Source organism: Mizuhopecten yessoensis, unplaced genomic scaffold (genome assembly GCF_002113885.1).
Source record: "Mizuhopecten yessoensis strain PY_sf001 unplaced genomic scaffold, ASM211388v2 scaffold10743, whole genome shotgun sequence".
NCBI classification, from domain to species: Eukaryota; Metazoa; Mollusca; class Bivalvia; order Pectinida; family Pectinidae; genus Mizuhopecten; species Mizuhopecten yessoensis.
The window spans coordinates 213,105-228,105 of record NW_018408699.1 but is presented as its reverse complement, the minus strand read 5'-3'; the positions used below and the strand labels follow the sequence as shown (position 1 = coordinate 228,105).

Here is a 15,001-nt window from a genome sequence, read left to right as displayed (position 1 = left end):
GCCTATAAACAGGTATTACAGGTATCAGAATGTAACTTTGTGATAGGTGATGGAGCCTATAAACAGGTATTACAGGTAACAGAACGTAACATTGTGATAGGTGATGGAGCCTATAAACAGGTATTACAGGTATCAGAATGTAACTTTGTGATAGGTGATGGAGCCTATAAACAGGTATTACAGGTATCAGAATGTAACTTTTGTGATAGGTGATGGGGCCTATAAACAGGTATTACAGGTATCAGAATGTAACATTGTGATAGGTGATGGGGCCTATAAACAGGTATTACAGGTATCAGAATGTAACTTTGTGATAGGTAAACCACACCCAGAAAAGTATCTGCACATTGCAAAGACTTTTACCTCATAAAGACATACTCTAAACACCATACATACATGTTTTGTATCAGTGTATGCAAATAAGGGACCTATCTAAACAATTTTACAAGTTCTGTCCATATAGGGAACCTATCTTAACAATGTTACTGTTTTCGCCCAGTAGGGGACCTATCTAAACAATGTTACTGGTTCTGTCCTTAAATGAGACCTATCTAAATAATGTAACTGTTTCTGTCCCAGTAGGGGACCTATATAAACAATGTTACTGTTTCTGTCCCAGTAGGGGACCTATCTTAACAATTTTACTAGTTCTGTCCATATAGGGAACCTATCTTAACAATGTTACTGTTTTCGCCCAGTAGGGGACCTATCTAAACAATGTAACTGTTTCTATCCCAGTAGGGGACCTATCTAAACAATGTTACTGGTTCTGTCCTTAAATGAGACCTATCTAAATAATGTAACTGTTTCTGTCCCAGTAGGGAACCTATATAAACAATGTTACTGTTTCTGTCCCAGTAGGGGTCCTATCTAAACAATGTTACTGGTTCTGTTCCAGTAGGGAACCTATCTAAACAATGTTACTGTTTCTGTCCCAGTAGGGGACCTATCTAGACAATGTTACTGGTTCTGTTCCAGTAGGGAACCTATCTAAACAATGTTACTGTTTCTGTCCCAGTAGGGGACCTATATAAACAATGTTACTGGTTCTGTCCCAGTAGGGACTCTATATAAACAATGTTACTGTTTCTGTCCCAGTAGGGGACCTATCTAAACAATGTTACTGGTTCTGTTCCAGTAGGGAACCTATCTAAACAATGTTACTGTTTCTGTCCCAGTAGGGGACCTATCTTAACAATTTTACTAGTTCTGTCCATAAAGGGAACCTATCTTAACAATGTTACTGTTTTCGCCCAGTAGGGGACCTATCTAAACAATGTTACTGTTTCAGTCCCAGTAGGGGAACTATCTAAACAATGTTACTAGTTCTGTCCCAGTAGGGGACCTATCTCAACAATTTTACTAGTTCTGTCCATAAAGGGGACCTATCTTAACAATGTTACTGGTTCTGTTCCAGTAGGGAACCTATCTAAACAATGTTACTGTGTCTGTTCATATAAGGAACCTATCTAAACAATGTTACTGTTTCTGTCCATATAAGGAACCTATCTAAACAATGTTACTGTTTTGGCCCCGTAGGGAACCTATCTAAACAACGTTACTGTTTCTGTCCCAGTAGGGGAACTATCTAAACAATGTTACTGGTTCTGTCTTTATATTAGACCTATATAAACAATGTCACAGTTTATGTTCATATAAGGAACCTATCTAAACAATGTTACTGTGCCTGTTCATATAAGGAACCTATCTAAACAATGTTATTGTTTCTGTCCAAGTAGGGGACCTATCTAAACAATGTAACTGTTTCTGTCCCAGTAGGGGACCCATCTAAACAAATGCTACTATTTCTGTCCCAGTATGGGCCCTATCTAAACAATGTTACTGTTTCTGGCCCAGTAGGGGACCTATCTAAACATTGTTACTGGTTCTGTCCCAGTAGGGACTCTATATAAACAATGTTACTGTTTCTGTCCCAGTATGGGACCTATCTAAATAATGTTACTGGTTCTGTCCCAGTAGAGGACCTATCTAAACAATGTTACTGTCCCTGTCCCAGTAGGGGACCTATCTAAATAATGTTACTGTTTCTGTCCCAGTAGGGAACCTATCTAAACAACGTTACTGTTTCTGTCCCAGTAGGTGCCCTATCTAAACAATGTTACTGTTTCTGTCCTCATATGAGACCTATCTAAACAATATTACTGTTTTGGCCCAGTAGGGAACCTATCTAAACAACGTTACTGTTTCTGTCCCAGTAGGTGCCCTATCTAAACAATGTTACTGTTTCTGTCCTCATATGAGACCTATCTAAACAATATTACTGTTTTGGCTCAGTAGGGAACCTATCTAAACAATGTTATTGTTTCTGTCCAAGTAGGGGACCTATCTAAACAATGTTGCTGTTTCTGTCCCAGTAGGGGAACTATCTAAACAATGTTACTGGTTCTGTTCCAGTAGGGAACCTATCTAAACAATGTTACTGTTTCTGTCCTCATATGAGACCTATCTAAACAATGTTACTGTTTCTGTCCCAGTATGGGCCCTATCTAAACAATGTTACTGTTTCTGTCCCAGTATGGGCCCTATCTAAACAATGTTACTGTTTCTGTCCATATAAGGAACCTATCTAAGCAATGTTACTGTTTCTGTTCATATAAGGAACCTATCTAAACAGTGTTACTGGTTCTGTCCTTATATGAGACCTATGTAAACAATGTTACTGGTTCTGTCCATATAAGGAACCTATCTAAACAATGTTACTATTTCTGTCCCAGTAGGGGACCTATCTTAACCATTTTACTAGTTCTGTCCATAAAGGGAACCTATCTTAACAATGTTACTGTTTTCGCCCAGTAGAGGACCTATCTAAACAATGTTACTGTTTATGTCCCAGTAGGGGACCTATCTAAATAATGTTACTGTTTCTGTCCCAGTAGGGGAACTATCTAAACAATGTTACTGGTTCTGTCTTTATATTAGACCTATATAAACAATGTCACTGTTTCTGTTCATATAAGGAACCTATCTTTGTATCAGTGTATGCAAATAAGTGACCTATCTAAACAATTTTACAAGTTCTGTCCATATAGGGAACCTATCTTAACAATGTTACTGTTTTCGCCCAGTAGGCGACCTATCTAAACAATGTAACTGTTTTCGCCCCGTAGGGGACCAATCTAAACAATGTTTCTGTTTCGCCCAGTAGGGGACCTATCTAAACATTGTTACTGGTTCTGTCCCAGTAGGGACTCTATATAAACAATGTTACTGTTTCTGTCCCAGTATGGGCCCTATCTAAACAATGTTACTGTTTCTGGCCCAGTAGGGGACCTATCTAAACATTGTTACTGGTTCTGTCCCAGTAGGGACTCTATATAAACAATGTTACTGTTTCTGTCCCAGTATGGGCCCTATCTAAACAATGTTACTGTTTCTGTCCCAGTATGGGCCCTATCTAAACAATGTTACTGTTTCTGTCCTCATATGAGACCTATCTAAACAATATTACTGTTTTGGCTCAGTAGGGAACCTATCTAAACAACATTACTGTTTTGGCTCAGTAGGGAACCTATCTAAACAACATTACTGTTTTGGCTCAGTAGGGAACCTATCTAAACAACATTACTGTTTTGGCTCAGTAGGGGACCTATCTAAACAATGTTACTTCTGTCCATAAAGGGAACCTATCTTAACAATGTTACTGTTTTCGCCCAGTAGAGGACCTATCTAAACAATGTTACTGTTTCAGTCCCAGTAGGGGAACTATCTAAACAATGTTACTGGTTCTGTCCCAGTAGAGGACCTATCTAAACAATGTTACTGTCCCTGTCCCAGTAGGGGACCTATCTAAACAATGTTACTGTCCCTGTCCCAGTAGGGGACCTATCTAAATAATGTTACTGGATCTGTCCCAGTAGGGGACCTATCTAAACAAATCCTACTATTTCTGTCCCAGTATGGGACCTATCTAAACAATGCTACTGTTTCTGTCCCAGTAGGGTACCTATCTAAACAATGTTACTGTTTTGGCCCCGTAGGGAACCTATCTAAACAACGTTACTGTTTCTGTCCCAGTAGGGGACCTATCTAAACAAATGCTACTATTTCTGTCCCAGTATGGGACCTATCTAAACAATGTTACTGTTTCTGTCCCAGTATGGGACCTGTCTAAACAATGTTACTGTTTCTGTCCCAGTATGGGACCTGTCTAAACAATATTACTGTTTCTGTCCCAGTAGGGGACCTATCTAAACAAATACTACTATTTCTGTCCCTATAGTCATTCAGATCAGAAGGCAACAGACCAGTAAGTACGCAAAGGATTGGCAGTGTGTCTCACCACTGTATGTGTCTATGATGTCTATCGTGTTCCCACCTATATGTTTATCTGTAAACTTGTTTATAAGTCAGCCAGGAATTATCAATTATTGACATCTCTTTTTGTGTCATAATTATGAATATTTGATACCTTTATTTTGTAAGTTTGTGATGTAAATTGCTGTGTAGTAAACATGACTGTGAGTGTGTTTCTTGTGATTCAGCACTGTTTGAGTGTTATACCACAGCTGACAGACTGTGATTGGTTATTCCTTACTTCACGTATTAGACACAATCACAAAATAAGAGACGCCATGCCAGTCACAAATATTGCAACAGTACTAACCAAGAATCGTGGTCCCTGGACCATGAAACATCATGAATGGTTTTAAATTACTTCAAAATCAAGTATTTTTTAAATTAGCTCTAATTTCAGTGAAGATAAACATTGTGCAAGTAAAATAAAATGTTTTGATATGACCTGAAACACTAGAAGACATTTGAACTAAAGTATAGATTGTTAATCATACTCCTAGGGCCTGTAATTTTGGCAGAGTTAGATGTTGTCACAGTTGAGGTTTTAAGAAATAATTAACTTCATATTGTGTGGAATAGTTATGAATGATCTATATAAATGTGCAAGTGTACATGTCTAGATCCCAAATTTACTGAGCTATGCCCTTTTTATACTTGATACACATAGTACTTACATTGAGGGGGTATGAATTAATGAACAAATGGAGTTACCTCCCCCTTTTTATGGAGCTATGTCCCTTTGTTGAAAAACATTGTTTGCACTTCTCCTGAAGAACTGAAATTCACATGTCTAAAATGATTGTTTTTTTTGTTCAGTATGTAGTGCCTTTCCTAAGTTATGAGCAGGTAAAGAACAATGTAACATATAATTATATATACAGGTAGATAGTGTATTGTCTTAGTCCAGGTAAATAATATATATAAACAGGGAGATATTGTAAATGTATTAGACCAGGTAAACACCAAAGTATAACAATATATATACAGATTCAAGTAGATAGTGGTTTATGTCTTAGATTGCATGAATGTAAGCTTTTTATAGTCATTTTAGGTATTTGAGAATATATTTTATAAAAACATTTTAATTATTTTGTTTGATGCATGACATATCCATTTAAAAGAAAACTGTATGATGAATCATTCACTGATTTCAAACATCACTCCCTCTGAAATACGGAAATGTATATTTTTTGCATCCCAAGGTTTTACCATGGAGCAAGTCAGTGTAACCTTGAATCAAGTTAGGTTTTATATTGGTCCTTACACGAATGTACCAGTGAATTTACAAACTGGTGCAGTGTCTGTATATCATCAACTTTTTACTGTAAGCAATTACTCCTATAGAACTATAAGGCCTAAACTTATGATAGCTTGCATTCTGAGGTCGTAAGGGCCCATAATGCTCAAAAACTAACACCGTTATTTACAGAACTGTGAGTCACATAGCTGTAATATAGCTGATTCAGCTGTAATATATAGCTGGTTCAGCTGTAATATAGCTGATACAGCTAATGTAATATGTAGTAATGAATCAAATACATTCATTTTAAATGTATTTGACCTACTTGTTAAAGTTTTCTGTCACAAGGGAGCAGTAACGACCCAAGGGCCTCTTGCTTTATTATGGAATGAAAAAGGCTTGCATGAGTCTATGAATGCATATTGCTATGTGATTGAGCCAATAAATCTTTATATAGTGTATAATTATGTAGACTAGTAGTACTATCTAACCTAGCCAGAAACATATCAATTGGACAGAAAGGTATGTGAATCCTTATATAACTTTCATTTTTGTGTGTACTTTTTATGTTATATGCAAAGGCAGCCTTAGGGAGTTTTATCAGTCATTAATATACAGATTTGTTTAAAGGCAATATTTGTTTTCAGGAATTATCCGATTTGAATGAAACTTGCCAGATATACTTATTACCCTCATTGTCATCTATTGATACCGCATAGTACTGTATTGTGATGTATTTGGTAATTCTATTGTTTGTAATGATAACAGAGATGTGATTATAATTTTCGAGTAATCTTATTTTATGTCATGCTCTGCAATATTCTCCTTTGCATCTCAGGTCCAGATTCTGTCGACCTTCAAGGGCAAAATATACCGTAAAGCCATATGTTTAATGTTTATGACAGTACTGATATTTGTTTATAAGTGTTACGATGGATCAATATTTGTTGTGTTGTCTCTCCCAGAAACAACATGAAGGTGAGGAAGATGAAGATGACTTTGGTGAGGAAGATGAACCTTTCCATCACCACAATGTAATTGCCAAAAACACCACATTGGGCCTTCCCCCTATTGTAAGTGACATATATCTAATAAACGTTGGCTAAACACGTACCTGTATATAATATGTGCTGTGTATCTGTTACAGTATCTGTTGGTTTCTTCTGTGATAATTTGATGTCTGCTGCTCCGTTACAAGTCAATTCTAGACTGTATAGCACAGGCTGGGGAGAAACATAATGATCCTCGGGGTAATATGTCACCTCAACATCTACAGTAGATTGATCCACACCGGGTCAATTGATCTCACTTTGACCGACTACCACAGTCCTTCACTTTTACTGATACTAAATTTATTTGAGGATCAGTCGTCTTTTATAATAACATCTGGGCTCAAATATTTCAGGTATGCTTTGAAGTCCAGAATATTGGAACTTTTTACAGTAAAAACAAATTAAGAAAATAAAATAATTTTCTGTTTCTTGAGACAATAACCCATCCTTAAAAGTTACATAATGTGTTTATATTAAATATTTCTGTTTATAATTATACAACTGTAATTGATTTTAGAAGTTTGTATGAACATTCAGTATTAACAAACCAACTGTCAGCTGTTGTTATAATGTACACATATCCATAACATGTTTGTCTCCATGCATGTCATTTAATTATGATTAATTTGAGTATGATATTATCAGTATGTATTATCATCTCATTTTACAGAGGTAATGCTTATCATTCTAATATACATATTCATCCTACTGGCAGTCTGTTATCTTTATGTTGGTAATATGTATTCTGGATACTCTGTACTCTTATATAGTTTAGGGGCTGTACACATGTATAGTCTGGAGTCTGTACTCTTGTATAGTTTAGGAGCTGTACACATGTATAGTCTGAAGGCTGTACTCTTGTATAGTTTAGGGGCTGTACACATGTATAGCCTGGAGGCTGTACTCTTATATAGTTTAGGGCATGTACACATGTAAAGTCTGGAGGCTGTACTCTTATATAGTTTAGGGCATGTACACATGTAAAGTCTGGAGGCTGTACTCTTATATAGTTTAGGGCATGTACACATGTAAAGTCTGGAGGCTGTACTCTTATATAGTTTAGGGCATGTACACATGTAAAATCTGGAGTCTGTACTCTTATATAGTTTAGGGGCTGTACACATGTAAAGTCTGGAGTCTGTCCCCTTGTATAGTTTAGGGGCTGTACACATGTATAGTCTGGAGTCTGTGCTCTTATATAGTTTAGGGGCTGTACACATGTATAGTCTGGAGGCTGTACTCTTATATAGTTTAGGGCATGTACACATGTATAGTCTGGAGTCTGTACTCTTGTATAGTTTAGGGGCTGTACACATGTATAGTCTGGAGTCTGTCCCCTTGTATAGTTTAGGGGCTGTACACATGTATAGTCCGGAGTCTGTACTCTTGTATAGTTTAGGGGCTGTACACATGTAAAGTCTGGAGGCTGTAATCTTATATAGTTTAGGGGCTGTACACATGTAAAGTCTGGAGTCTGTACTCTTGTATAGTTTAGGGGCTGTACAAATGTATAGTCTGGAGGCTGTACTCTTGTATAGTTTAGGTTCTGTATTTAGGGGCTGTACACATGTATAGTCTGGCGGCTGTACTCTTTTATAGGTTAGGGGCTGTACACATGTATAGTCTGGAGTCTGTACCCTTGTATAGTTTAGGTTCTGTACACATGTATAGTGTGGAGGCTGTACTCTTGTATAGTTTAGGGGCTGTACCCATGTATAGTCTGGAGTCTGTACTCTTGTATAGTTTAGGGGCTGTACACATGTATAGTCCGGAGTCTGTACTCTTATAAAGTTTAGGGGCGGTAGTCCTGTACACATGTATAGTCTGGATGTTATAATAACCCATGTGAGTCAAGAGGCTACTCATGCGTTTTTTGGAGTCTGTTCATAATCGTTATCTTGGCTTTTGGTAAAATTGCTATATGTTTATATATACAATGTACATAAATCATTTTATGGCTCATCAATCACTTCAATTTCCATTGTACTGAATCCCCTTGATTCACTGCCAGCCTGTTCATGTGCAATTGCAGAATGCGGAACTCATTTTATGTGATTGATTGTAGAATTGACACTTTGATAGCTTTTGAATTTGTTATAGCCAAGGTAAGTATAATATGATAAAACTAATAACTAGGCTGTGGACAGTACAAGAGGTGATATTCTCCTCAGTGAAATTTCACTTGGTGCAATGTAATGAGATCAAATATTGGGTTATACATTTTGGTATTATTCAATTTCAGGAAAATGGAAATTCAAATAGCAAGCAGGTATATGATTTGATACTGCAGCCATACCAGTTAGTGTTGTAATCTCCTTGTGCACCCGTCAATGCTGCCACCTGCATTCTCAATTTTTATTTTTATTTTTTTAGCATTTTAAAACTGCATTTTGCACTTTGTAAAACATAATGGTATTTTCAAACTTTTTACAGCAAAGAATTGTTGATGTGGTTGATGAAAAAGGGAAGCAAATTAAATGTTCAAAATTAGAAACAGTTAGAACTTTAAAAAAAAAATATAAATAGATTTTCTCTGATTAGACTGACACAAATTTCACTTTTGAGTTGGTTTTTTTAAATTTTGATGAGGAACTTTCATGAATAACATCTATCAAAACCATCAACAATTTTTGCAATTTCAAAGCTTGAATGATCATACAGTGTTTCCTTTGTCATCACAACTGGCATTCATTACACCATGCATACTATTAAACAGACATTCATTATAACAAATGCTTCTGAATTAAAAGCTTATTGGAATGTTCATGGAAGGAGATTAATATGCATACAGCTTGTTAGATATGGTACATGTTATAATGGGGTTAGTGCTGGTTTGTAGTCATGCACATTTTTAAATCATCATCTCTAGCTTCATCCAAGTCAACTCAGACTACATTCACAGTTAACGGGACTAGGAACAAGACTGGATTTAACAAAATTCAACAAAACTCTCTTAACAATATTTTTTTCTTAAGTAATTGGTAAATTGAAAAAACATTGGTATTTTCATGTCTAATCTATTGTAGATTGTATCACATAAGGGTGTTCATACAGTACATTTGTAGTGTACATTGTTAGGATGTTATGTACAGTACATTTGTAGTGTACAGTGTTAGGATGTTATGTACAGTACATTTGTAGTGTACAGTGTTAGGATGTTATGTACAGTACATCTGTAGTGTACAGTATTAGGATGTTATGTACAGTACATCTGTAGTGTACAGTGTTAGGATGTTATGTACAGTACATTTGTAGTGTACAGTGTTAGGAAGTTATGTACAGTACATTTGTAGTGTGCTGCGCTATGTTATGCAACATAGTACTGTTTTTTTGTATAGTACATGTATTAAGAATTGTTATGAACAGAGATTTATACTGTACAGTGTCAGGAATGTTATGTACAGTAGCAGATTTGTAGTGTACAGTATTGTCCTACCCTAGATTGTACCACACTAGGAGTATATCATGTATGTACAATACATTAATTTGTAGTGTACAGTATTTTCCTACCCTAGATTGTACCACATTAGGAGTATATCATGTATGTACAATACATTAATTTGTAGAGTACAGTATTGTCCTACCCTAGATTGTACCACATTAGGAATACATCATGTATGTACAATACATTAATTTGCAGTGTACAGTATTGTCCTACCCTAGATTGTACCACATTGAGAGTACATCAGGTATGTACAATACATTAATTTGCAGTGTACAGTATTGTCCTACCCTAGATTTTACCACATTAGGAGTACATCATGTATGTACAATACATTACTTTGTAGTGTACAGTATTGTCCTACCCTAGATTGTACCACATTAGGGGTACATCATGTATGTACCATATATTAATTTGTAGTGTACAGTATTTTCCTACCCTAGATTGTACCACATTGAGAGTACATCAGGTATGTACAATACATTAATTTGCAGTGTACAGTATTGTCCTACCCTAGATTGTACCACATTGAGAGAACATCATGTATGTACAATACATTAATTTGTAGTGTACAGTATTTTCCTACCCTAGATTGTACCACATTGAGAGTACATCAGGTATGTACAATACATTAATTTGCAGTGTACAGTATTCTCCTACCCTAGATTGTACCACATAAGGAGTACATCATGTATGTACAATACATTACTTTGTAGTGTACAGTATTGTCCTACCCTAGATTGTACCACATTGAGAGTACATCAGGTATGTACAATACATTAATTTGCAGTGTACAGTATTGTCCTACCCTAGATTGTACCACATTAGGAATACATCATGTATGTACAATACCTTAATTTGTAGTGTACAGTATTGTCCTACCTAATCTATTGTAGATTGTATCACATAAGGGTGTTCATACAGTACATTTGTAGTGTACATTGTTAGGATGTTATGTACAGTACATTTGTAGTGTACAGTGTTAGGATGTTATGTACAGTACATCTGTAGTGTACAGTATTAGGATGTTATGTACAGTACATCTGTAGTGTACAGTGTTAGGATGTTATGTACAGTACATTTGTAGTGTACAGTGTTAGGATGTTATGTACAGTAAATTTGTAGTGTACAGTGTTAGGAAGTTATGTACAGTACATTTGTAGTGTACTGCGCTATGTTATGCAACATAGTACTGTTTTTTTGTATAGTACATGTATTAAGAATTGTTATGAACAGAGGTTTATACTGTACAGTGTCAGGAATGTTATGCACAGTAGCAGATTTGTAGTGTACAGTATTGTCCTACCCTAGATTGTACCACATTGAGAGTACATCAGGTATGTACAATACATTAATTTGCAGTGTACAGTATTGTCCTACCCTAGATTTTACCACATTAGGAGTACATCATGTATGTACAATACATTACTTTGTAGTGTACAGTATTGTCCTACCCTAGATTGTACCACACTAGGAGTATATCATGTATGTACAATACATTAATTTGTAGTGTACAGTATTATCCTACCCTAGATTGTACCACATTAGGAGTATATCATGTATGTACAATACATTAATTTGTAGTGTACAGTATTATCCTACCCTAGATTGTACCACATTGAGAGTACATCAGGTATGTACAATACATTAATTTGCAGTGTACAGTATTGTCCTACCCTAGATTGTACCACATTAGGAGTAAATCATGTATGTACAATACATTAATTTGTAGAGTACAGTATTGTCCTACCCTAGATTGTACTACATAAGGAGAACATCATGTATGTACAATACATTAATTTGTAGTGTACAGTATTTTTCTACCCTAGATTGTACCACATTGAGAGTACATCATGTATGTACAATACATTAATTTGCAGTGTACAGTGCTAGGATGTACTGTATACAGTACAGTTGTAATCTAAGACTTTTTAGTGTTAACCCTACCACATCCTACAATCCCAGTTTTGCCACAGTGAACTGCTCAAGGTGCCATGAACTGGTACAGTTTTATAAAAAATATTGTCTCTTCCTTAAGGATGTACTCTTCTGAGGTTTTAATCACATTCAAGTCTCGTTTTGATCTGGTGTAACGGGTTTTTGTAATATTTAACAAATTATGATCAAGTTAATTAGCAAATATGCATCTGAAAAATATGTCAAAAAACTAGATGCCTGTTGTTTGTAGAACATTTTTTACAAGAATTTAAAAAAATTACCAATTCAGCGACCATTTTGAAAATGTGTATTAATGTGTATTTCTTGCGATTCAAAAAAGGCAAAAAATTCACCTTTTTTGACACTAGATTGATCACTTAAATTGTCATTGTGTCACCGTCTTTAATTGTAGCAGGTTCAATTTTGCTGTACAACTTTATAATGTTTAATATGATAAAAATAATATGCAACAAACTGGAAAACTATACATTATTGATATTTTTTTTTACATATCTAGTGTATTTGAAGCACTTTTGAATTTTGACCCCGAAAAAGGTAAAAAAATAACACAAATAATAATGGGACAAAAAAAGAAGCACACGGACCCCCCATTTTTATGGATGTTTTAGAAAGAGAAACACATTTTCTCTTTATTCATCATATATTAAAAAAAGTTTAATAGCAGAACTTTTTGTATCAAGCGTTTAATCTGCAAAAAATGTAAAAAAATGAGGGGGTATGGGGTAACTAAAATCGGCTTTCTGAGTTAAAAGAATAAGATTTAGAAATTTTACTTCCATAATTTGAAAGAAAATATTTTCATCAATTCTACAAACATTCATACATATCTGATAACACACTTGAAAGAAATTGTATGAATTTGTTCTGCAAATGGTCAAAACCCCAAAAGTCACCTAAACTCATGTTGTGTTAAATTGGTACACACAGACATATAGTTTTTTTGGCATTTCCTACTATGCCATTAACTCCTTTTTCCAAAAATTCATATAAGAAAAAAAAGTTAAATACAGGAATTTTTTGACTTCTCAGAGGTGTGCATCCTAAACCCTATAACAAGTCATTTACTAAGGCGCACCTTATGAACGATCAATTACTAGATAGTTAGTACAGACTGGTGTCAGTAAATATGTCAGAGTTATTGCCCTTAGCCAATTTTAATTAGGATTTTCTATTAAAACAATATAATTTTAGTAGTATCAGACAGGTGTAACATGTTTTTAATGTCACGATGTAGGTAAGAGACATGTTTGACATCTTTTTAATGTCATGATGTAGGTAAGAGACATGTTTGACATCTTTTTAATGTCATGATGTAGGTAAGAGACATGTTTGACATCTTTTTAATGTCATGATGTAGGTAAGAGACATGTTTGACATCTTTTTAATGTCATGATGTAGGTAAGAGACATGTTTGACATCTTTTTAATGTCATGATGTAGGTTAGAGACATGTTTGACATCTTTTTAATGTCATGATGTAGGTTAGAGACAGGTGTGACATCTTTTTAATGTCATGATGTAGGTTATAGAGACAGGTGTAACATCTTTATAATGTCATGATGGGTGTAAGAGACATGTTTGACATCTTTTTAATGTCATGATGTAGGTAAGAGACATGTTGGACATCTTATTAATGTCATGATGTAGATTAGAGACAGGTGTGACATCTTTTTAATGTCATGATGTAGGTTATAGAGACAGGTGTAACATCTTTTTAATGTCATGATGTAGATTAGAGACAGATGTGACATCTTTTTAATGTCATGATGTAGGTTCGAGACAGGTGTAACATCCAGGTGATATCATGTGTAGCTTTAAGGTCTAGTACTGTACGTATCAGATTTTCAAATGATCTACCTGAACATGAATCGCTTTGTATTTATCTCTACCATAATTATTGAGTCAATGCCAGATCTTTAATCCAAAATAAGTATTGATTGAAAAATTCACAAATTGCTTGCTATTTTTGTAAATGCATGTGCATGAATGATTATGTTATATTTGATAAGAAGATGATGGTGGTGTATATTGATATATATTGCTTAGACACTAATTCCTTATCAATCTTCCTGCAGCATCTGTCTATTGATGTCTATACTGCTTATATAGCTTAGAAGGTAAATACCTGTATAAAGGCAATACTATGTTCTTCATCTCAAGCACTTATAACTTTAACACAGGCTTTTAGATGTTTAAAGCATTTCAGAAGTTGTTATTCTCTTGTATAGTATAGGTTCCATAAGTTCTTAACATTATACATAATGTGGTTAAAACATTGCATTCCAAAATTTCACCAGTTCTGATACACTGTGTACCAGTATATTGAATGATTTCACAGGCACTGTACAGTGGAAAGCTGTTATATACAGTTACACAGAGGATTTCTCTTCCCAAGTCACAATGACTTTTTGTCACAGGTTTCTATTGTACACTGACATCAAATATTCTCTTTCATTATTTATTGATAAATATAAATAGAAAATGATTTTTAATCCTCATGATTTTTATTTGCTGAATTGATTTTTTTTTAATTTTGCACTTTTGAAACCTTTACCTGTAGAATCTTTGCTATTTATGCTTGACTTCATAGATCTGCTGCAGACACAATACGTATACACACCAGGCTTACCATCAGAATATTATTAGCTCACCTGGTCCGAAGGACCAAGGTGAGCTTATGCCATACTGTTGCGTCCGTCCGTACGTACGTCAACAATTTCTTTAAACGACTTCTTCTTCTTAACCACTGATTGGAATTTAACTAAATTTTACTGGAAGCATCCCTAGGTGGTGGGGATTCAAAATTGTACAAATGATGGGGCTGACCCCCCAGGGGGATGAGGGGCGGGGCCAAAAGGGGTCAATTTGGCTATATTGCTTTAAGCGACTTCTTCTTTGGAACTAAAAAGTGGATATCAACCATATTTGACTGGAAGCATCCCTAGGTAGTGGGGATTCAAAATTGTACAAATGATGGGGCTGACCCCCCAGGGGG

General features: G+C 35.3%; 1 protein-coding gene across 4 annotated transcripts in view; it reads left to right on the top strand.

Annotated features, from left to right (window-relative positions):
• LOC110462058 (annexin A6-like) overlaps positions 1–15,001 on the top strand; it is a 133,897-nt gene that overhangs the window by 32,501 nt on the left and 86,395 nt on the right. For 3 of the 4 annotated variants that reach the window (XM_021515841.1, XM_021515839.1, XM_021515840.1), the window contains exons 7-8: positions 6,520–6,627; positions 8,849–8,875. In XM_021515841.1, coding sequence (XP_021371516.1) covers positions 6,520–6,627; positions 8,849–8,875 — 135 coding nt within the window. The remainder of the gene's footprint in view (positions 1–6,519; positions 6,628–8,848; positions 8,876–15,001) is intronic. The other variant, XM_021515842.1, reaches the window with a different exon arrangement.